General features: G+C 41.9%; 1 protein-coding gene across 1 annotated transcript in view; it reads right to left on the bottom strand.

Moving 5' to 3' along the window:
• apbb1ip (amyloid beta (A4) precursor protein-binding, family B, member 1 interacting protein) overlaps positions 1-22,002 on the bottom strand; it is a 34,400-nt gene that overhangs the window by 8,353 nt on the left and 4,045 nt on the right. Inside the window, exons 2-7 of the mRNA XM_082184979.1 lie at positions 10,384-10,443; positions 8,627-8,726; positions 7,566-7,816; positions 6,725-6,802; positions 3,163-3,322; positions 118-239 (exon numbers count right to left, since the gene is read on the bottom strand). Of these exons, the coding sequence (XP_082041105.1) occupies positions 118-239; positions 3,163-3,322; positions 6,725-6,802; positions 7,566-7,816; positions 8,627-8,726; positions 10,384-10,443 (771 nt within the window). The remainder of the gene's footprint in view (positions 1-117; positions 240-3,162; positions 3,323-6,724; positions 6,803-7,565; positions 7,817-8,626; positions 8,727-10,383; positions 10,444-22,002) is intronic.

Consider the following 22,002-nt stretch of genomic DNA (forward strand, 5'->3'; position numbering starts at 1 on the left):
GAAACAATACTGTAAGGGAAAAGCGGTATTTAAAGCGTTTTTGTATTTTACTTTGATATTTTCATAAGCTGTAATTCAAATTGCATTGGAAGCACAAATAGCCGTCCAAATACTTGCCTGAGGGTTTCTGAACACTTCATATTTGTCTTTTTTCTCAAGAAAAAACACTTTGTTTTCAGTGTCCCTGGTCCATGTAGAAAGAGGCTCGACTAGGTTCTCATGGTCCTCAAACCCTCGTTCTGTGGAAAGGTCAAACTTATTTCAAATGTCATTGTTTTTTGTCCATACCACATTTTCCTATTTTCATAAATAAATATTGATAATCAATATTACCCCTTTGAAGTTATGAACACTTTGTGTAAAGATGGATTTGACAGACATATCAAAGCTATTCTAAAATACAATATAGGTATATGTTTGTGTGTTCTCAAGGAATTGTACCAACAATCTTGGGTTTACCTAACAGCTTACCAACTACAAGATGGAAAACAATGTTTACATTTAATTGCACAATTACATACATAGTTTATGAAACAATCATTAAACTCTTCTGAGCAGCTGAGTGGTTCTCCCAAATTTATCTATGTGACCAATTTATTTCCATCCCGACTTGGCTCAGCTAAGTGCAGAATGCCATGGGAATTTTCTTAGACCTCCTCCTTCCCCAGCACCACCTGCCTAGATCTACTAGGGGGTTATGCCTACTTTCCTTACAACAGCAGCAAAAGCAAAACATAAGAGCAATTGCATTGTAGAACACAAATATAATGGTGATTGAGTGTGACCTGGATGCATCAGTGAAATGCATGAAGGTGAAATTAGCGTAACTTAAACTTTTGGAAAACGCTTGAAAATGCTAGTTTGGATGGAAAACGTTTTTGACACGAAAACGCCGTTTTCAAATGTATCCGGATTAATGTAGACTTAGTCTTATACAGCCAAATAATAACTGCAAGTGGATGACTGTCAGCATAAGGTTGACTCAAAGATGCAAATTAAAGGCGGAATTTATTCGCAAGCAGTTCTTTAATCAAATCAAGCTCAAAATTACACTTCATCAGGATATCAGGATCAAAAACGCAATGAACAGAACAACTGCTTATAACAGACGAGATCTGAGAAAGACTGAAACAAACACAGGGCTATAAATACACAGAGAAACACTAGGGACTAAAAGAGATAATTAACTAGACACAGGTAGAACACATGGTAACTGATGAGCTACTGAACAGGGAACAAATTAAACAAGATCATGATTTAAAACCAAACTTAAACTCAGAACCCAGACAGCAAAATAGTGTCCAGAAAATAGTGGAATCCACATGTACCAGATGTGGCCCGGATCTGGGCTGACACTATATGTTGCTGTCTAAACAGACGTAACAATGACACCAGAAGCCAGACACATTCAATTTACAAAAGTGTCAGTGCTCACTCTTACATTAAAAATAAGGTGGATACTGTGTGTGTCAGAGCTGTTCAGATGTTCTCACATCAGTACTTTTCTCATGATTATAAGTCACTCACAGTGGAAACATCATCATGCGAGGATGATACTACTCTAAAATTAACTTGGGTGTAACAAATTTCCAAAGATATTTAACATAGTTAAACGTTGACTCTGTTTTGGAAATGTTTGTATAGTTGCCTCACACTCTTTTGCCTAGGCCACTTTATAAAGTGTTTAAAGAGGAGACGCACCGCCCACAATATTAAGATTAGTGGTCAGCTGATTTAGTTTTTTTTTTTTTTTTTTCACCACCCGCCCATATGTTCTTAATTGCATTGAATGTGCACTTGTAGCGTACTTCAAATCTTAAAAGTATATTTAAAAAAAACTGTACTTGTAAAAATTATAATACTGATAAAATAATAAAAAGGTTTACACTTTCATGACTCTTTCTTAACTTTTAAAAAGTGCACGTTATAATAAAGTCAAAATGAAAGATTTAATTTAAAGTACATTTAAATCATTATGTTTTTAATTAATTGAAGTTTTTACTATTTTGAAGAATGTGTAAATACATAGTTGATGGGTCCCATTGACTCCTATAGATTTTTGATTACCCATATTATTCAAAATATATTTCTTTTGTGTTCAGCAGAAGAAAGAAAATCATGCAGGTTTGGAACAACTTGAGGGTGAGAAAATTATGACAGAATTTTCATTTTTGGGTGAACTAACCCTTTAAGTGCAAACTAAATGTAATATTTTATGCCATTGCATGTTATTTACAATTAAATGAAAATGTGTTTTAGTTTAAAACAATTTTAAATGCAATTAGCTAAAGTTAAGAGTGTTAAGGACTTAAGTGCTTATATAGGACTAAAGTGTGCGAATGTCATTTCTATTGAAACTTGTATGCCTGTATTATATTTAAATGTAATATCAAATACGACTCTACAGTTAAAATTATAATCAAGTACTTTACATGTGTTTTAGTGTGTTAGTCAGTACATCCAAAATAAGCGTAAAGCATGACAAAAGATCATTAAAACATACTGATTTAAAAAGACTTTTAATTTGAAATTATTACAAAGTGCACCTGTTAAGTGTATTAATAAACATAGTCATGAAAGTGTACACTCTTTAAGTACACTGAAGTGACCTTGTATTTCAATAATAGTATATTATCTGTACTGTGTATATAAGTACAGTTTTTCAAAAATATATTTTATATGGTTTGGAGTACACTATTCAATACAGTTAAGTGCACTTATTTTTCATAAGAGAAACAAATGGAGTAGCCAGAAAAATCCAGTCTCTTTAACTCTATTCATCTCAAATTTGGCAACCAGACAGCAAACATAATGGCTCTAGATGAAGCCACACAGCAGATGGAGAAAGAGTAAAGGGGGATTTCGATCATTAAGACTGTATTTCCTCATGATAGGGAGGTTGAGTGACAGTGTCTGGGACAGTAAATTAAACCCACCTGTCGTTTGGTGTGTGAGAGTGAATGTGTATGGTGGTACGTCAGCTTTGTACTGTGAGCTCACCGGAGCCTGCCTGTCAGCACGCCAATGAAAACACACTTCATCATCTTCGCAAAATCCAGTCCTTTAAAGCTGATGACGACTGAATGGACATGTAGGTGTGTGTGTGTGTGTGTGTGTGTGTGTGTGTGTGTGTGTGTGTGTGTGTACATGGATAATACTCACCAGTCTGTAAGTCAGGGTTGGTCTCGCACACACACCAGTCCACATTGCAGTCACAGTGTGTCTTCTCAAACAGTTGGTCCATCACTTCTCTGACTGTTTGTCTCTCATCCACCATCAGAGTCTTTGAGCTGCCATCCACAATCTCCACTTTCACGACCAGCTATCACAACAAATGATAAATCACAAGGTTAAACTCAATTAGCAGGATAACCACATTTGGTTTTGATGCTTTATATTGTATAATGGTCAGATGGTTTCATCCAGTTTAAGTGAGCAGTTCTTGTCCAGAATATTCTGCAAAGTGGACCAAAGTGGAACTTCTGGCTAAACAAACTAGTTGAAGCCTGGTGGGAACACCAGCATAATCACATGCTGGTGACAAGCCATGCTTGTGTTTTCAACAGGGTCTATGCACAGATGTTTGGAAGACAGAGATATGAATGGTCTTATAGACAGATACACTCTGATAATGGCATGTGAACTGCAGAAGGATATCCTTGAATATCAGCAATCAGTTATGCTCATTCTAAAGTCTCACATTGTTGCAGTTATAGTTGCAACTTTAAATCCGTTCTTGTTGTAACCATTATTACAACATATTGGTGTGAGTCAGTGCACTTTGAGCACTTTAAGTAACCAACTTTATCACTCAGCTGTGACATTAAGTCAGTGTGGGTCATGTAGCCTACAACCAGACTTTTTAGAGCAAGCTGACCCATGACACACTATTATTATAATTTTTTACAATCTATTGACAGCTTATTGTAAAAAATTAATTATTCAAGTGGAAATAATTATTGTGCAAAGCTTGTTCTTTTATTGCCGAAGAGGTAATTTAGGCTTTATGAGATACAGATGTTTATCTTAATATTCCTTATAAGACATAAAAATAGACACATATTTTGCAGTCATTGACATATACTACGATTCTAACAACAAATGGGACAATTATGTCCAAATACACTTCTAACAACAAGTTTCTAACAACAATTTGGACAGTTATGTAACTGAGATCAGCTCTTTCGAGTCAAGGTGGAGAGTAGATTGAGTCAGAGACATTAAGAAGGTCGAGCAAAAGTGAAGACAGAGACCTGAAGAAAGTCAGTCCAAAGTAAGATCTAGACTTGAAGGGGGTTGAGTCAGAGTGAAGAACAAGACCTGAAGAGGGCAAATTCCGAGTCAAGACAGAGATCAAGATGGTTAAGTTCAAATCAAGACCAAGACCTGAAGAGGGTCGAGTCCAAGTCAAGACAGAGACCAAAAGTGGGTTGAATCTGAGTCAAGACCAAGAAGTGAAAAATAATAGAGAAGTGAAAAGTCAATTAAGAGACCAGAAGAATGTCAAGTCCGAGTCAGGACAGAGATCTGAAGTTAGTCAAGTCCGGGTCAATACAGAGACCAGAAGAGGGTCGAGTCTCAGTCAAGACAGAGACCAGAAGAGGGTTGAGTCTCAGTCAAGACAGAGACCAGAAGAGGGTCGAGTCTCAGTCAAGACAGAGACCAGAAGAGGGTTGAGTCTCAGTCAAGACAGAGACCAGAAGAGGGTCGAGTCTCAGTCAAGACAGAGACCAGAAGAGGGTCGAGTCCGAGTCAAGACCGAAACCTGAAGTAGGTTGATTTCAAGTCAAGAGACTGGCCAGTTGCATAAACTGCTTAGACTAGTCTTACAAGTTAGGCATCTATTTTTTTTCTTCAAGACTGTTCATAACTTTTTTTTAAGTCAGTTACATAAAAAGGTAGATTGGTCTAATTTGAATCTCAAAAGTAAGACTGATTTGCCCTAACTAATTGCTAGTAGGTCAGACTAGTTCTTAAGAAACAGTCTTCACTTATCATCTAAGTTTACACAACTGGCCCTTGAAGAGGGTTGAGTTAGAACTCACTGAAAACTTTTGTATTCAATGCTTAGGTATGCAGGCTCGCTAAACTTCTCATCAACAAACAAAATGTAAACACAATGTAAGTAAGAGATTTATTGTGCGTTGTTGGCTGCTTCATTGATTATAAAGGAACTTTGTGAGATCGGGATGAACTGATAAAGAGACAGCGTTTTAGTGATTGTAAGAGAACAGTCTTGGCTCACTTTCGAGTCTACAGCCTATGTAATCCATTGAATAAAACTATTGTTTTTCAGGCAGCTAAGAGGACCGATAGCCAGTTGTGTGCCGCACAGTTTCGGAAGTGACATCTACATATAAATGCTTGATTCACTCTGCATGGGGCAGAAATAGGACGTTAAAATAGTAATGCATTAAAGCAATGTAAAGCAGCCTAATATATTAATAGTATACTTTTTTAAACAAAATTTGTTTTATTCTATTCCAATTATTGGAACCAAGCCTGGTCAAAACAGAGACCTGAAAAGAGTTGAGCCCGAATCTAGTCTCTATTATTACAACATTGAACTTGGAACAATCTTGATTAGAAATGTGTGAGTTCTCGTGATAGTAGACTTTAGCAAATCTGAATGCAGTTTGAGACATTGTTGAAGTGGGGTACATGGGTTTGAAGGTCCAAATTGCAGTTTCAATGCAGCTTCACGATTCTACATGATCCCAGCCGAGGAATAAGGGTCTTATCTAGCGAAACGATAAGGTCATAAAAACCCCCCCCAAAAAAAACCCTTTTAACCACAAATGCTCGTCTTGCACTAGCTCTGTGATGTGCCACGCATTACGTAATCACGTTGAAAGGTCACGTGTGTTCCGGTTAAAAAAGGTAGGGTAGGTACATTTTCTCCTCCAACTTCAAAATTGTCCGACATCGTTGTTTTACCTTTTATTTATTTATTTATTTATTTTTTAAAATTGCGTTTTACTTAGTCTTTGCACGTTCGCCTTGTAGGTCGGTATTTCCACCTATGTCACGCGTGACCTTTCAACGTGATTACGTAATGCGTGGCGCATCGGAGAGCTAGTGTAAGACGAGCATTTGTGGTTAAAAAGTACATAAATGTTTTTTTTGGGGGGGAAAATGACCGATTGTTTCGCTAGATCAGACCCTTATTCCTCGGCTGGGATCGTGTTGAGCCCTTTGAAGCGGCATTGAAACTGCAATTTGGACCTTCAAACCATTGTACCCCATTGAAGTCTATATAGAGAAAAATCCTGGAATCCTCAAAAACCTTAATTTCTTGTCGACTGAAGAAAGAAAGACATGAACATCTTGGATGATGTGGGGGTGAGTGAACTAATCCTTTAAGGGATGTTCTATGTAAGGCCTCTTTGGGCTTACATAAGGTTGTGCATGAACAAATGTCTGAACAAGCGTGCAGCAGGTTCCTGGCATGTTTTAGAATGCCATGATGTCATTGACATTGATCTGTTTTAGAAATAGATCAATGTGGTAGATGTCTGCTCACCCAGACCACCTAACACAGTCAGACATTCCTACCGCACAGCATTGAACGATGCCATGAAAAGCACCCACCTATATTTTTGCAGTTAAATGACTCACATTCTTGTCTCCAGCTGTTTTAGAAATGCACTGAATAATATTCTTAAAACCACTGAAGTGTATTCAAGATTATTATTTTTTTTATTAAAACGACTGCATCGCTTACCTTTTTCACTTTGGCCTCCTTTAACTTCTCCAAAGCAAGCTTGATTTTATCTGCTTTGATCTGTTCCTCTTGTTCTTCCTGGGGGGATACAAAATGATAATTACCTAACAGACATAACAATACATATCAATGATTTTTGGAATGATCTGATTCTGATCTTAAGGTTAAGGTTTCATGGAGTCAATGTGGCGTAAAAAGAATCTACATATGGGAAATGCAAGGCTTACTCTGATTCTACAGATTAAATCAAAAGATGACAGAAGTAAGAGAGCATTGTGTATCTTAACTGAAATGGAACATCATAAATTACTAATTTAGAACGCTCCTCGTAATAGCATGTTGCAAGGCATTCTAGGATGTGCACAATTCTAGCTGAGAAGACAATATAATTATTCTGCCCAACTTGTTAAACAGCCTTTGCATCGGGAGTATGTCTGTAATGCTTTAATGTGCTTGCTAGGTTGGCATCTCACTTAAGGTTGTGAAACAGAGCTGATCTACATTAGAAAGCCATCTCCTATTGTACATTCCGTCAAGCACTGGGCTAGACATAAAATAACATTCAGTGAATATCCGGCTGAGCTAACGTTGCAATCATGAGGGTAATTACATTTTATGGTTGGGCTTTTTTTACATGCAGAGTAGAGATGGAAATTGTAGACAGGGTTCATACTTCATAAAGTTAATGCAGTTTTACAGCGTTGACTGCACTTAAATTCCATTATATCTGTGCACATCTGTTGTTTGGCCTGGTTTTAAAATAAACTCTGTAACCTTCAGCTAAAGATGTGTTAACCACATGAGGCCTGTGGGTGTGCGGACCATTCATAATGCTACTTACTTTTGATGGTTTAGAGGCGGGTGGTGGAGGCGGAGCTGCAATAGAGTTGGAGGAAGTTGCAGGTTTTGAGGTGTCAGTTGACACTGGAAGGCCAAAGTTACTCTGAGGCTGTATGGGTATTGGGGCAAATGGAGCTGACCCCTTTGACGTATCTCTGTCTGTGGCAAACTTTTCCTCCGTGGCACTGATATCTGCCACCAGGTCAGCCATCAAGGCATCTAAGTCATTGTCTTCCATCTCATGCAGGGATGCTTTAGAGAAACATATAGGGTAACAATGTGAAACAAAAGCATCATGTTGTTGACAGCATACAGAGCACCCAAAGAAAAGAAGAAATTACAATCCTATCTACAGTAACTACAGTACAGTAATTGCGAGATGGCAATTTCGTATGAATTTGTACGATGTGATTTGTACGAGAATGTACGTTTTTTTTTAGGGGGGGGAAGTAAGCATGAAGGTCCACCCCAAAACATAACATCCTATCAGTGATCCTAAACTAGTACCCCCAATCCAAGGTTGATGCATCACAATAATAATTACATATTTACTGCCTAATTTAATTTAATCTAAATTAACTGGATTTATTCAAGTCAAAAAATATTATTTAACATCACTGAACAAACCTATATACATTAATTTATACCAACAAAACAAATGTATGGGTTAAATAATGTAGAAATATAAATATACATCGTTTTTTAATAGCAGGTAAAAATTGCAGGCTGCCACTTTTTACAGTGTATTTACAGTTAATATTTTTGTGTTTTTTGTTTTGCCTAACAGAGTTGAACTTTTGAGCTTGATGAGGTCAATAAGTGGGTTATTCAAGATTTGATTGCAGACATAACATAGATAAACATTCTCCACTTCAAACAGCCCTATCTGTGCACCTTTGAGCTGCCATCAGCCATAGTTTTAAGCAATTTTATGGTTAATTAATCGCTAATTTTCTCACAAATTTCACAAAGCACAGTTGACGAATTGAAACTTTAAGGTGAAATAACATGGTAAAAGAAAGCAGACACTGGTGAAAAATATTAGGTTGAAATATTGTTCACCATTCAAATCTGTAAAACCAATGGAAAAGTTAATTTCCTCGGGGGCAGGAATGGAGGGAGGTTTAGGCAAAGGTGCAGACTCCGCTTCTGCTCCCAAACTCTGTGAAAAGACAAATGAGGAACAAGACAAATGATAGATAACAAATATGGAAGCTATTTTTGAAATAACAGAAATAACAGCAAAGCAACTGTCATCATATTAGCATGTAAATGTGACATACAGATATGTTTCACACTAGATATGCGTGGCCTGGTTGCTAATCTTTACAGACTTTACATTTCATCAGTAAAAGCAGAGTGTGAAGGTTGAATTAGCAGAGCAATAGCACAGCTGTCCATAAAATATTGCAATCCACACAACATAATGGGATACATATCAGATTTCATAAGAGGACAAATTGTCGGTGTGCATCTCTCTGGCTCATCTGTGACCAGGACAGCAAGTCTTTGGTGTATCGAGAGCAATAGTATCCAGAGTAATGTCGGCATACCACCACGTAGGACGAACTACATCCAACAGGAGTAACTGTCGACGCAAGAGGAAGCTGTCTGAAAGGGATGTCCAGGTACTAACCTGGGTTGTATTAAAAAAACATTAAACCACAGCTGCCCAACTCACTGCAGAATTAAATGCGCACCTGAAACTGTTAGTTTCAAGGCCCACAGAGTCAATATTATGGTCGGGCTGCTATAGCCAAACCTTTGGTCACTTGTGCCAATGCCAAATGTCAGTTTCATTTGTGCCAACAGTGCACATCTTGGGCTGTGGACAATGTGAAACATGACTGCTCTGATGAGTCCACCTTCACTGTCTTTCCCACATCCGTGGGAGTTATGGTGGGGAGAAGCCCCAAAGAGGGTTTACACCCAGACTGTTTCTGCCCAGAGTGAAGCACGGCAGTGGATCAGTGATGGTTTGGGCTGCGATAATCATGGATTTCCCTACTGTGCTTGATGGGCGCGTAATGCCAGGGACGACCGAAACATTCTGGAGGACCATGTGCACCTAATGGTTCAAACATTGTACCCGGAATGTGTGCCGTGTATCAGCATGATAATGCACCAATACACACATGAAGACTTGTGACAGAATGGTTTGATAAACATGAAAGTGAAGTTGAACATCTCCCATGGCCTGCACAGTTACCAGATCTACATATTTTTGAGCCACTTTAGGGTATTTTGGAGGAGCAAAAAAAAAAAACGTTTCTTCCACCAGCATCATAATAATGACCCGGCCACTGTTCTGCAAGAGGAATGGCTCAAAATCCATCTAGCCACTGAGCAGGACTTGTATCTGTCATTCCCAAGACAAACTGATGGTGTATTGGTGTTTCAGTTTCATTGTCCAACCCCAGTGTTAATACTGTATGTGTGCTTCCTGCTTTTGTTCCCTATTTTGGGTTCAAATTATTTGCAGCTGCTGGCTCACATGTAGGCCATCAGTTATACTGCATAAAGAGAAAATATGTAAATTTCAAAGTCATCACATCTTATTACTGGAACTGAATAAAAATGACCATTGCAATTGTTTGAATGGGAGATAACTTTTGTCTTCTGTTGAAGTGACCATAAACATAAAATGAAAATTTAGAAATGTTACTATTTATGAAGCTATTTCCATATTTATCATTATCATTCTTATTATAATTATTATTTTACTTCTGCTTACAAGTAAAATACATAAAAGCACACATGGCACTGATTAGCTAGTTTGTCTGTCTGGAGGATATGAGACGTATCCATAGGAAACTTACTTGCGTTAGGAGATCCATCTCCTGCAGCATGTCGCTGAACATGGCATCAATGTCGTCCATCTAAAACAAGAATAGTTGGGCAATGAGAATTTAACATCTTTAGAACAAGTCGTACAACAGGATTGGGAAAAACTCTGTTTAAAGACTGTGAATAATGTAACCGAAGCACAGAAACCAAACACATTAATTAAATGTAAATACAAATACATTTTCAGTGTAATTTCATTTATTATTTATTACCATGTCCATATGTAATACTTTCTGGAATAATAAATTCTGTTTGGTCAATTGACCCTTATTTTTCACATTTCCAGCGTTCTCAGAAGTCTTTTTTTACCAGTTGCAGCCTCTACTGATCAGTATAATGCTGCACTTACATCCATTCTGGATGAGTTTGCTCCTCTGAAAAAACATGTTGTGTCTTTTAAGAGATCATCACCCTGGTACACATCGGAGTTGCGCAAATTGAAGGCATTAGGCAGGCAGTTGGAGCGGAAATACAAAAAATCTGGTCTAACAGTTCATAGATTAATGTTTAAACAGCATCAGATTGAGTATCAAAATGCTCTCAAAGCTGCAAAAGGGGCATATTATTCTACTATTATTAGTAGCAACATTTCTAATCCCCGTGTTCTGTTTAGAACAGTCAATAATTTAATCAAACCTCCGAGTGACTTTAACTGTTCCACCATTGAGCAGTGTAATGCATTTCTCAATTATTTTGCAACTAAAATTGAGAATATCCATAACGTTATTGCTTGTGAGGTTGCTTCTGAGGTTGTGGAATTGCATCCTCCTGATCTCTCTGGTCTTGTTTTTTTCAAGTTTCAGTGCTGTTGACTCTGATTTTATTTCGAAACTTGTCTTGTCTATGAACTCTACTACTTGCATACTTGATCTACTCCCTACGACTGTTTTAAAAAAATTGTCTGCCTGTCATTTTACCCCACATCACTACCATTGTAAATGCCTCACTCATTACAGGAAATGTCTCTTCTGCTCTAAAAATGGCTGCAGTTACGCCAGTTCTTAAAAAAGCTGGTAGCGATATCACTGACATGTCAAATTATCGACCCATTTCCAATCTACCTTTCCTGGCAAAAGTGCTTGAGCGTGTGGTTGTTGGCCAACTCCATACTCATCTCCGTACGAATAGCCTATTAGAAAGATTTCAATCGGGGTTCAGATCTGGACACAGTACAGAGACGGCTCTGGTCAGGGTTCTGAATGACCTCCTTATTATAGCTGACTCTGGGGCATGTGGCATTTTGGTCATGTTAGACCTTACTGCTGCATTCGATACCATATGTCATAGTATATTATTGGACAGATTGCATAAGTGGACCGGTCTGTCTGGAACGGTGTTAAACTGGTTTGAATCTTACCTCTCAGGTCGTTCACAATTTGTCTACCTGGGTTCAAACAGATCTGAGACTGTTTCTCTGTGTCAGGGTGTCCCTCAGGGGTCAGTCTTGGGTCCTATTTTATTTAGTGTTTATATGTTGCCTCTTGGGCAGATCATTCAGAAATATGGCCTGAGCTATCACTGCTATGCTGACGACACCCAGATTTATATCAGCTCTCAGCCTGATCTTAATTCTTCCTCTTCAAAACTGTCTGACTGCTTAATGGAAATTAAAGGGTGGATGAAACTCAACTTTCTGAAACTAAATTGCTCCAAAACTGAAGTCTTGTTAATTGGCACTCCTTTGAATGTCAGTAAAAGTAAGGATTTTAGTATTTCAGTAGACAACACCAAATTGTCCCCTTCTGGTCAGGTTCGTAACTTGGGCATTATTTTTGATGCCCAGCTAACTTTTAATTCTCATTTTAAAAACATAACGAAGGTTGCTTTTTTCCATCTGAGAAACATTGCGCGCATTAGACCGTTTCTCTCTAGGCCTGATGCAGAGAGGCTTATCCATGCCTTCATCACGTCAAGGCTTGATTATTGTAACTCTCTCTTTGCGGGTTTACCAGCAAACTCTATTAAGAGGTTGCAATATATACAGAACTCTGCCGCACGTGTTTTGACTCACACATCATCTCGCCATCACATTACACCTGTGCTCCAGCAACTGCATTGGCTTCCAGTTCAGTCACGTATTGATTTTAAAGTTCTGATTTTAACTTATAAAGCAGTACATGGGCTGGCTCCAGATTACATCTGTGATTTGGTTACTCCGTCCATTCCTGCTCGCTCTCTCCGCTCTGCTGGCTCTCTCTCTCTGTGTCAGCCTCGTTGTAAATTAAAAACTATGGGGGGAAGGGCCTTTTCCTATAATGCGCCAAAGTTATGGAATACATTACCTGCGTCTATCAGGGACGCTGATTCTGTGGATTGTTTTAAGAGACTTCTTAAGACACATCTTTTTAGTCAAGCTTTTAATTTATAAATTGTGTATTTATGATACTGATTTTTTACTGCAATGTTTGTTTGATTGTTTGATTATTTTGTTATGTATGCTGTAGCGCTTTGAGTATGTGAAAGGCGCATTATAAATAAAATGTATTATTATTATTATAAGTCGTCATATCTGTGTTAACTTCTAAAGTGGTGAATGGAAAATACGAAAATACAACAAATATATGCATAATTACAAGTTACTAACTCTGAACCAAACCATAACCCTATTATTAAGTACATGTAGTTAATTAATATTACTCAGTACTTAATTGTGTAATTACACTGTAACAATGTGACCTTGTGATAAAGTTTAACCAAATATTTGTATTTAATGACTACTAAACTGGATTTTTTCATCGTCGTCCTTGGCAACATACCGATACTTCATGTCACTATGTGCTCTCTCTCTCTCTCTCTCTCTCTCTCTCTCTCTCTCTTTTAATATCATTATCTTGTGACTTCAAATGCTACAACGAAAATGACTTATGGAGGACAGTATTAATTCGAAAATGCATCTTTTTAAACTTGGCAATGAGCAGGGTTATCCTCCACTTTATGCTGGGGTCCTGATAACCCTGCCTGTTTATTTTGCCATGACTGGTAGACATTACTGTATAGTGTACCTTACATATTTTTCTTAGACCAGGGCTCTTCAATTGGTCTCTGTGGTGCAAATGTGGTGTGAGAATAATTTTACATGACCCTCAGATTAAGATTAAATTGGCCCTCACTGCTTCAAACTTGTGAAAAGTGATGACATGAAGTATCAGTAAACATGCGCGCATGCAAATATTTTTGCTGCGTATGAAATCGGATGGCCTACTTCCCTACTATATATATGCGAAAAACAGTACGCCAACAGAGTAGTATGTCCAAAAACATAGTATTAAAAAAAAAAGTACCCCGGTGGCCTACTTCTTCCGCCGAGATTCTGAAGTGTGCATTCATTGGACATTTTACTATCCCATGAGGCCACGGGAGAGGATTTATGTTTGGAAGACAAGCTACGCAACTGACAGGTCACGTGACAATGACAACATGGCCGATGTAGTAAATCAGAATTTCATTCATACTACCTATATTCATGCTATATAGAACATACTTGCTTTTAACGGTCGTGAAGTAAGTTTTAAACCAAATGTAGTACCTACTTACAGTATGTGTTTTCAGACGCAACATCTGACTGTCTGTTTTATTTTATATAGAGCTGTGAGTCAGCATTCTCAGTCCTGAACATCATCAAATCAGTTATCAGTTTTTCATCAATGAATAAAAAGATCACAGACTGAATCAAAATATACAAAATGTAAAATGATAGTTCTGTTTCAGATTTTGTTTCCCAATTTGTAAACACCAGTCTTAAAATGATCATTATATTTAATTTTCATACTGTAGTAAAGGCTATCAAATACTGAGGTTGTGAAGTTCACAGCAGACCTTTTTTGAAGTAATTTAGGGCCAGACCTAGAAAACGCCTCGGTTACGACTGTAACCTCGGTTCCCTGAAGAGGGAACGAGCGTTGCGTCGAGTTTGACGCTAGGGGAACGCTTCGCGTGATGATGTCTTGAAGCAAATGTAAAATCAGCCCAATGGCGTGGCGGAACGTCAGATGCGGGTGACGTCACGTACCAGGAAACTATAAAGCCTGCTTGAAAACCAGAGAACAACAGCTTCGTAAAAGTCTGAAGTAGCCGCTGACAGGCATGAAGGAGATATGGCAAGGTGACGCAACGCTCGTTCCCTCTTCTGGGAACCGAGGTTACAGTCGTAACCGAGGCGTTCCCTTTCAAGGGAACTCGCGTTGCGTCGAGTTTGACGCTAGGGGAACGTCTATACCAACGCCACCATAGCTACAAATGTCTGTCCTGTGTGAAATCATGAAGAGCAGCACTAGGAAGACAGAACATGAGACCCTGGTGTAGAGTCCAGGTCCAGAGAGTAAAATCTGACGAAAGTGTGCGGTGAGGACCAGCCGGCCGCATCACAAACGTCCTGAAGTGAAACTCCTGAAAGAAGGGCCTTAGAGGCCGCCATACTCCTAGTAGAATGGGACCGGACAGCCATAGGAGAAGGCTGTCCGGCTGCTTCATAAGCAAGTGAGATGGCCTCAACCACCCACTTGCTCATCCTTTGCTTAGACACTGGAGATCCCTTGTTAGGGGACCCAAAGCACACAAATAATTGATCACTTTTATGCCACAGGGCAGCTCTGTGGACATAAGCATCTAATGCCCGGACTGGGCAAAGCAAATTATTAGTCTCCTGGTCCGCATTCTGAAAGGGAGGAGGACAGAAGGCCTGCAGTATAATAGGTCTGGCCACATTAGTGGGGACCTTGGGGATATAGCCCGGTCTTGGATGCAGAAAAGCTTTCACCATGCCCGGAGCAAACTCCAAGCATGACGGGGCAACCGACAGTGCTTGGAGATCCCCTATCCTCTTAAGAGAGGAAATGGCTAGGAGGAACAGAGCTTTCAAAGTTAAGAACTTCTCTGGAACCTCCTCAATAGGCTCAAAGGGGGCCAGGGAAAGGCCTTGCAGCGCAATGGACAAATCCCATGGTGGCACCCTAGAGCGAACTGCAGGCCTCAGCCTCCAGGTGCCACGAAGGAAACGAGATACCAGAGGGTCCTTCCCCACAGACATTCCACCCAAAGGAATGTGGTAAGCACCTATGGCCGCCACATAAACCTTCAAAGTGGACGGGGTCAGACCTGCAGTGAACCGGTCCTGCAGGAACTCCAGCACTGTACCAACTGGGCAGTTAACTGGGTCCAACCGACGGTCACTACACCAAGAAGTGAATACTCTCCACTTCAGGGCATAACGTTTCCTCGTGGAGGGAGCTCTGGACTGTAGAATGGTCTCAACAACCTCAGTTGAGAGACCTGACTCTATGAGCTGGGCCCCCTCAGAGGCCAAGCCCACAGGTTCCACAGTTCTGGCCGAGGGTGAAATATCGAGCCCTCTGCCTGGGACAGAAGGTCCCTCCTGACGGGTAGCTCCAGAGGAGGCCCGTCGAGGAGCGACACAAGATCAGGAAACCATACTCTGCCCGGCCAGCGCGGGGCTATAAGAAGCAGGCAAACCCGGTCCCTGCGAACTCTCTCCAGAACTCCCGGGAGCAGAGCAACTGGGGGAAAAGCTTGGGAAGGTTTAGTCCCAGAGGAGCTGGATGCGTGAGGGAGAACCAAAGTGGACAGTGAGACGTCTCTCGAGACGCAAACAGATCCACTTGCGCTTGGCCAAACTCCCTCCATATCAGCTCCACCACCTCGGGGTGGAGCCTCCATTCCCCGGGCCTCAGCCCCTGTCTCGACAGAGTGTCTGCTCCTATATTCTGGACCCCGGGGATGTAAGCTGCCCTGAGAGACAGCAACTTCACCTGGGACCACAAGAGGATATGGCGTGCCAGATAGCATAATGGGCGCGAGCGCAAACCCCCTTGGTGATTTATATAGGCGACTACCAAAGTGTTGTCCGTATGTACTGGCACATGGTGTCCCCTGAGATCTGTGATAAAGCTCCTCAGAGCCCGGAAGACAGCTAACATCTCTAGGCGATTGATATGCCAGGAACGATGATGGTCTTCCCACAGACCTTGAGATGAGCGACCCTCCAGGATCGCTCCCCAACCCGTGAGGGAAGCATCCGTCGTTAGCAGTTTGCGACGACAAGGAGCTCCCAACACTGGGCCCTGGGACAGGAACCAAGGTTTCTTCCACATAACCAAGGCACGTAGACATCGCCGCGTGACCTTGATTGTGCGAAATGGGTTGCCCCTCGGGGAAAACCCCCTGGTCCTGAGCCACCACTGCAGGGGCCTCATGTGCAGTAGTCCAAAAGGTATCACGTTGGAAGCTGCTGCCATGAGACCCAACAGTCTCTGGAATTGTTTGACAGTGAGTAGCTGGCCTAGCTTTACACTTTTCACAGCTGCAAGGATGGAATCTATCCGTGGCGGTGACAGGCGCGCCTGCATCGACACTGAATCCCAAACCACGCCTAAGAAAGTGGTCCTCTGAAGTGGAGAAAGCACACTCTTCTTGGCGTTCAGCCGTAACCCCAGCTCTTTCATATGGGCGAGAACAACATCTCGATGTTGAACCGCTATCTGATGCGAATGAGCTAAAATCAACCAATCGTCGATGTAGTTCATGATGCGAAAACCCTGGAGGCGCAGTGGCGCCAGAGCTGCATCCACGCATTTGGTGAAAGTGCGGGGTGATAAAGCCAGGCCGAATGGAAGAACTCGATATTGGTATGCTTTGCCCCCGAAAGCAAACCTCAGGAACTTCCAATGACACGGACGGATGGAAATATGGAAATATGCGTCCTTGAGGTCTATCGTGACAAACCAGTCCTCGGACCTGATCTGTGGCACGATTTGTCTCAATGTTAACATTTTGAACTTGAGCTGCATGACTGACTCGTTCAGAACTCGAAGATCTAAAATGGGATGCAATCCCCCGTCCTTTTTTGGAACTATGAAGTCCCGGCTGTAAAACCCGGTTTCCCTGTTGGAGGGAAGTACATATTCTATGGCCCCTTTCTCTAACAGAGTGTTTACTTCCTGTTCCATAACCAGAACCTGCTCGGGGCCCACCACTGTGGGCAGGACCCCCATAAACCGAGGTGGGCGTTTCTTGAATTGTATCTGATACCCTTTTTCCACGGTCTGCATGACCCAACGAGAAACATTTGACAGTAGCTTCCACGCTGTCAAAGATTCTACTAGAGGTACCAGTCTCTCGAGACTGACTTCTGGGTTCTGTTGTTGTTGAGTAGTCGGTTCGTCGCCCTGTAACGGCGCACCGGCAGGGAACGACTGAACGGACTGCTCTAACACCCTCCTCAGAGGGGGCGGGCATCCCGAGGCCACTACGTTTCCGGGTGGTCCTTGAGATATGTGCTCACCGGAGACCGCTGCGCCCTGAAACACCGGAGGTGGCAGGGTTGGCAGAACGGTCCCCTGAGGGTACCGAAGGGAGACGGGCACCGTAAAAAGAGGTGTTGACCGCTGCACTTCGGGGGGGACTACCCTCATCTGTCCTGAGCCCTCGGACGTCAGGAATTTTTCCCAGCAGCCTTCTTGGCGGTAATAACGGTCCGCAGATCCGTTCTACCCCTCGAAGGCTGCTGGGTTTGAGAGCGTCCTCCGTGTCCCTGTGATTTATGTGGGGGAGCACGGGAGGACACGCTCTGTTTTTGAGTTGCACGATGTTCAGTGCTCTTTTTAGATGAGTGAGGCTGCTCCCGCTCAGCAGCCTCGTGAAAAGATCGGCGGGGGAGAAGTTTTTGCAAAGCAGCTGCCTGCTTAGATGCTTCCTGAAGCTTATCAACAGCAACAGTAACAGCGTTGCCAAAGAGACCAAGCGTGGAAACTGGAGAATCTAGAAGAACATTCTTCTCTTTGTCTTTAATATCACTGAGGTTGAGCCACAGGTGCCTCTCAGTGGCCACCAGGGCTGCCATAGACTGCCCGATTGATTTAGCGGACTCCTTGGTGGCCCTGAGAGACAAATCTGTGGCTCTGCGTAGTTCAGCAACAACCTCAGGACCAATACCCCCTTCCTCATCCAAATCACTCAATAATTCAGCCTGATAAGCCTGCAGCAGTGACATAGTATGAAGACACGCTGCAGCCTGACCAGAAGCTGAATAAGCCTTGCCCATCAGAGAAGAAGTCACTCTGAGGGGCTTATTAGGCAACGCCGGAGCTTTCAGGGAAGATGCCGTCGCTGGAGAGAGATAGCTCGCAAGCGTCTCTTCCACCTTCGGCATCTCCCCATAACCATGCTCTTTATACCCAGATATAGTGGAATAATTTATGGTTTGTAAATTAAAAACTCTATAAGAAACTGGTCTCTCCCACGATCTCGACACCTTAGTGTGGAGATCGGGAAAAAACGGCAGATTTCGGCGTTGTGGTTGTGCACGTGAGGGCAGGAAGCGTTCGTCAAGTTTACTTTTTGAACGAACGTCCTGTTTATCAGATGGCCACTCAATACATAATCTATCAACTGCTCTTGTCACTACATCCAGCAATTCTTCAAATGCATGAGACTGAGGTGGGGCTTCCTCAGACTCAGCATCAACACTAACAACATCCAGTTCCTCAGAACTGGACAATTGCAGTGTTTGTTCTATCATCGGGGCGGAAGAAACCGCCGCGCGTGCTTCCGAACCCTGATGACAGACATCGGGTCTATCAGGTAAGGGCTGAGATAGGGCAGAGCCCGTCTCAGACCCCGCTGATAGATCCATTTGCGAACCCCAGGACTGAGATCGCCGCTGTGCCTCGGCAGCAGCGGGACCCGAGCCCTGGGGAACGCGAGCTTCCCGGAAGAAACTCAGCCGGGATCGAAGCGAGCGCATGGACAGCGCCTCGCAATGCACACAGCCAGCACCCTCGAGTGCTGACTGGGCATGCTCTTCTCCCAAACAAACAATGCACAGAACGTAAGTGTCCCTACCCGTAATAAAACGCGGGCAGGGATGCACACACATTCTGAACTGTTTGCTGGACATAATTGCTTTCAGTGACAAGACAACAATAAATAGACAGAGACAGATTTCACATAGAGCGCTACTGAAGACACAGAAGCTGTTGTTCTCTGGTTTTCAAGCAGGCTTTATAGTTTCCTGGTACGTGACGTCACACGCATCTGACGTTCCGCCACGCCATTGGGCTGATTTTACATGTGCTTCAAGACATCATCACGCGAAGCGTTCCCCTAGCGTCAAACTCGACGCAACGCGAGTTCCCTTGAAAGGGAACTTTATTTGAACACCTCAGAACTCCCCCAACATTCTGGATAGGTTCTTTTAAAGTTATAAAAAAAAAAAAAAAAATTCTTCCAGTAACATTAATAGAACGTTTGTGTCGCAGTTGTATGGTTGAATCCAATCCTCCATGGCAGAGGCGGGGGCTTGGCAGAAAAGGACGACATGCGAGGGAGTGAGGACCAAGGCGAAACCAGATGGAAGGAGGAACTGGGTGGAGCCGACAGGATGGATTGCTGAGGCACAGCTGGAGATCTGGAAGTCTGCGGCAAAACCAGGATGACGAGAGACCAAGGTGTTGACGGAGGGACGTGGGACAGGTCAGTGCAAGGGGACTGAAAGGAACCAGCATAGAATCCAGGAATAAGAGGGTAGGAAGGTTAATGGACGGGCGGGACTGGGTTGTCCAGAATCATAGCTGGCTTTACCAGAAAAGGAGAGAGTTCGAGGGGTGCAGGAAAGGGTGGGAGTTGTCTCCGCTGTAAATTCAGTGATCCTCATCTGGCCCTGGGGTGGACTGTTCGAACGGCACTTTCTTTGTGATGGACCTGGCGATATGCTCCAGCCTAGGGACGGATATGGCAACTGGCACTGACTATGGGACGAACTCTTTGGCTGGCTCTGACTCTGTGGTTGGAGGGGGCTCATGCTCGTGGTCCGTGGCAGGTTCTGGTTCAGGCTCTGGTTCCGTGCCGGGCTTAGGCGTCATCATCAGGTTTGTGGCGGAGGTTTTCTCTTTCTGTCCGGGACTCTCCGGGCTGGGACGACAAGCCATATCTGGAGCGGACAGGGAGATGGCTGCTGAAAGTGTTGAAAGTCCTGGGGAGTCGGAGTTGATGCCGTCTTCCTCCACAAACCCATTAGGCATACTCCACGAACTCTTCGAAGGGACGGTGCTTCTCCCTCATCTGCAGCATCTGTCCAAGAATCACTCTAGAAAAGCTGTTTAGGGGTCTCATCCTTGTATGGTTGAATCCAACTCGAAGGAGTGTCTTCATGGTGATAGTCAGGTGAGTGTCTTCTGTACGTAATCAGAGTGTCTGAATGTAATCAGTCACCAAAGAGACTAACTAGGAAACAATCAAGGCTAAACTAAACTGAAGGGCAAGAAACAAACACATAGGAAAAACAAGACACACACACACACACACACACACACACACACACACACACACACACACACACACACACACACACACACACACACACACACACACACACACACACACACACACACACACACACACACACACACACACACACAAAACAGTTTGTTCAAAAGTTATCTGGTCTTTAATTATGTTCTTAAAATGTTGGCACAAAAATATTATCTATACTTTTTTTTTTTTCTGGAAAAAGTTTTAGACTCATTTGTCTAACCTTTTTAAATGTTACTTCTTGTTTCAGAATGTTCAGAGAACATTCAAAAGTAACACTCCTATAATATTTGCAGAAATGAATGTTCCCTTAACATTTGCATAACCAAGAAATAATGTTTTAAAAACATTTAACTGGACGTTTTGAACATTCAGAAAACATTCCAAAAACTTAATGAGAATGTTAGCAAAACGTTCTTAGAATGTATTTTTGTAAGCTGGGGATGTTGTCATCTGGATAATCTGGCCTTCAACTACTTTTGTAACTGCTGTGTGGAATTGGTCAACTGGATGGTGTCATTTTTTCTTGTTACATTAGCATACAAGTTTGATGGATAATATAGAGCAGAGTACCTGTGCATACAAAACATAACCCAAAGCTAAACATTGCACAATATCCATCCAGAGGCTAGAGATAAAAGCATGGCTTGCATAACTCTTTTACACATTCATTCTTTGCTAAAACATGCAGAAACCTGCCCATGAACACTTAGTATAGCCTGAGTGTACAATATTACAGAAAGTATGACTTACATGCAAAGAGATCATTCTCTGTTTCATTCTATTGTAATGTTTCTACAGTAACTGCATAAATCAGTTCATGTTCTATAATAAAAAATAAAAAATTCACAGCTAATGTATATGAGCCAGTGGGATTAAAGAACAGATCGGTTACAGTAAATTCTCTGCTGATTATTCCAGCTGCCTGCAGTTCAGCTTTAATAAGACAAACAGTATCGGTAATCTTGGCCCAAACTACCCAACTCTGTCCCACTTCCTTCTTATTCTCCCGCATTCAGCAAATAATTTCTTCAACCGCTTGGAAATAATGCACGTTAACATTTTTTAAACACAGTCGTCTAGCTTGTTTGCTACAGAAATGACTGAATTCCTCAAATCAAGAAGAAGTGTACTTTTGAGATGTACGCTTTTCTTCTGGTGGATAATAAAATGGACAAAAATCCCATAGAATTACACTGAAGGAGGGATTCAATCCATATTAAAAGCAGATTATCATAGAGCACTTTGCCAAACCCACTCAAAACACC

Source organism: Leuciscus leuciscus, assembly GCF_965113295.1.
Source record: "Leuciscus leuciscus genome assembly, chromosome: 11".
Taxonomy (NCBI): Eukaryota; Metazoa; Chordata; class Actinopteri; order Cypriniformes; family Leuciscidae; genus Leuciscus; species Leuciscus leuciscus.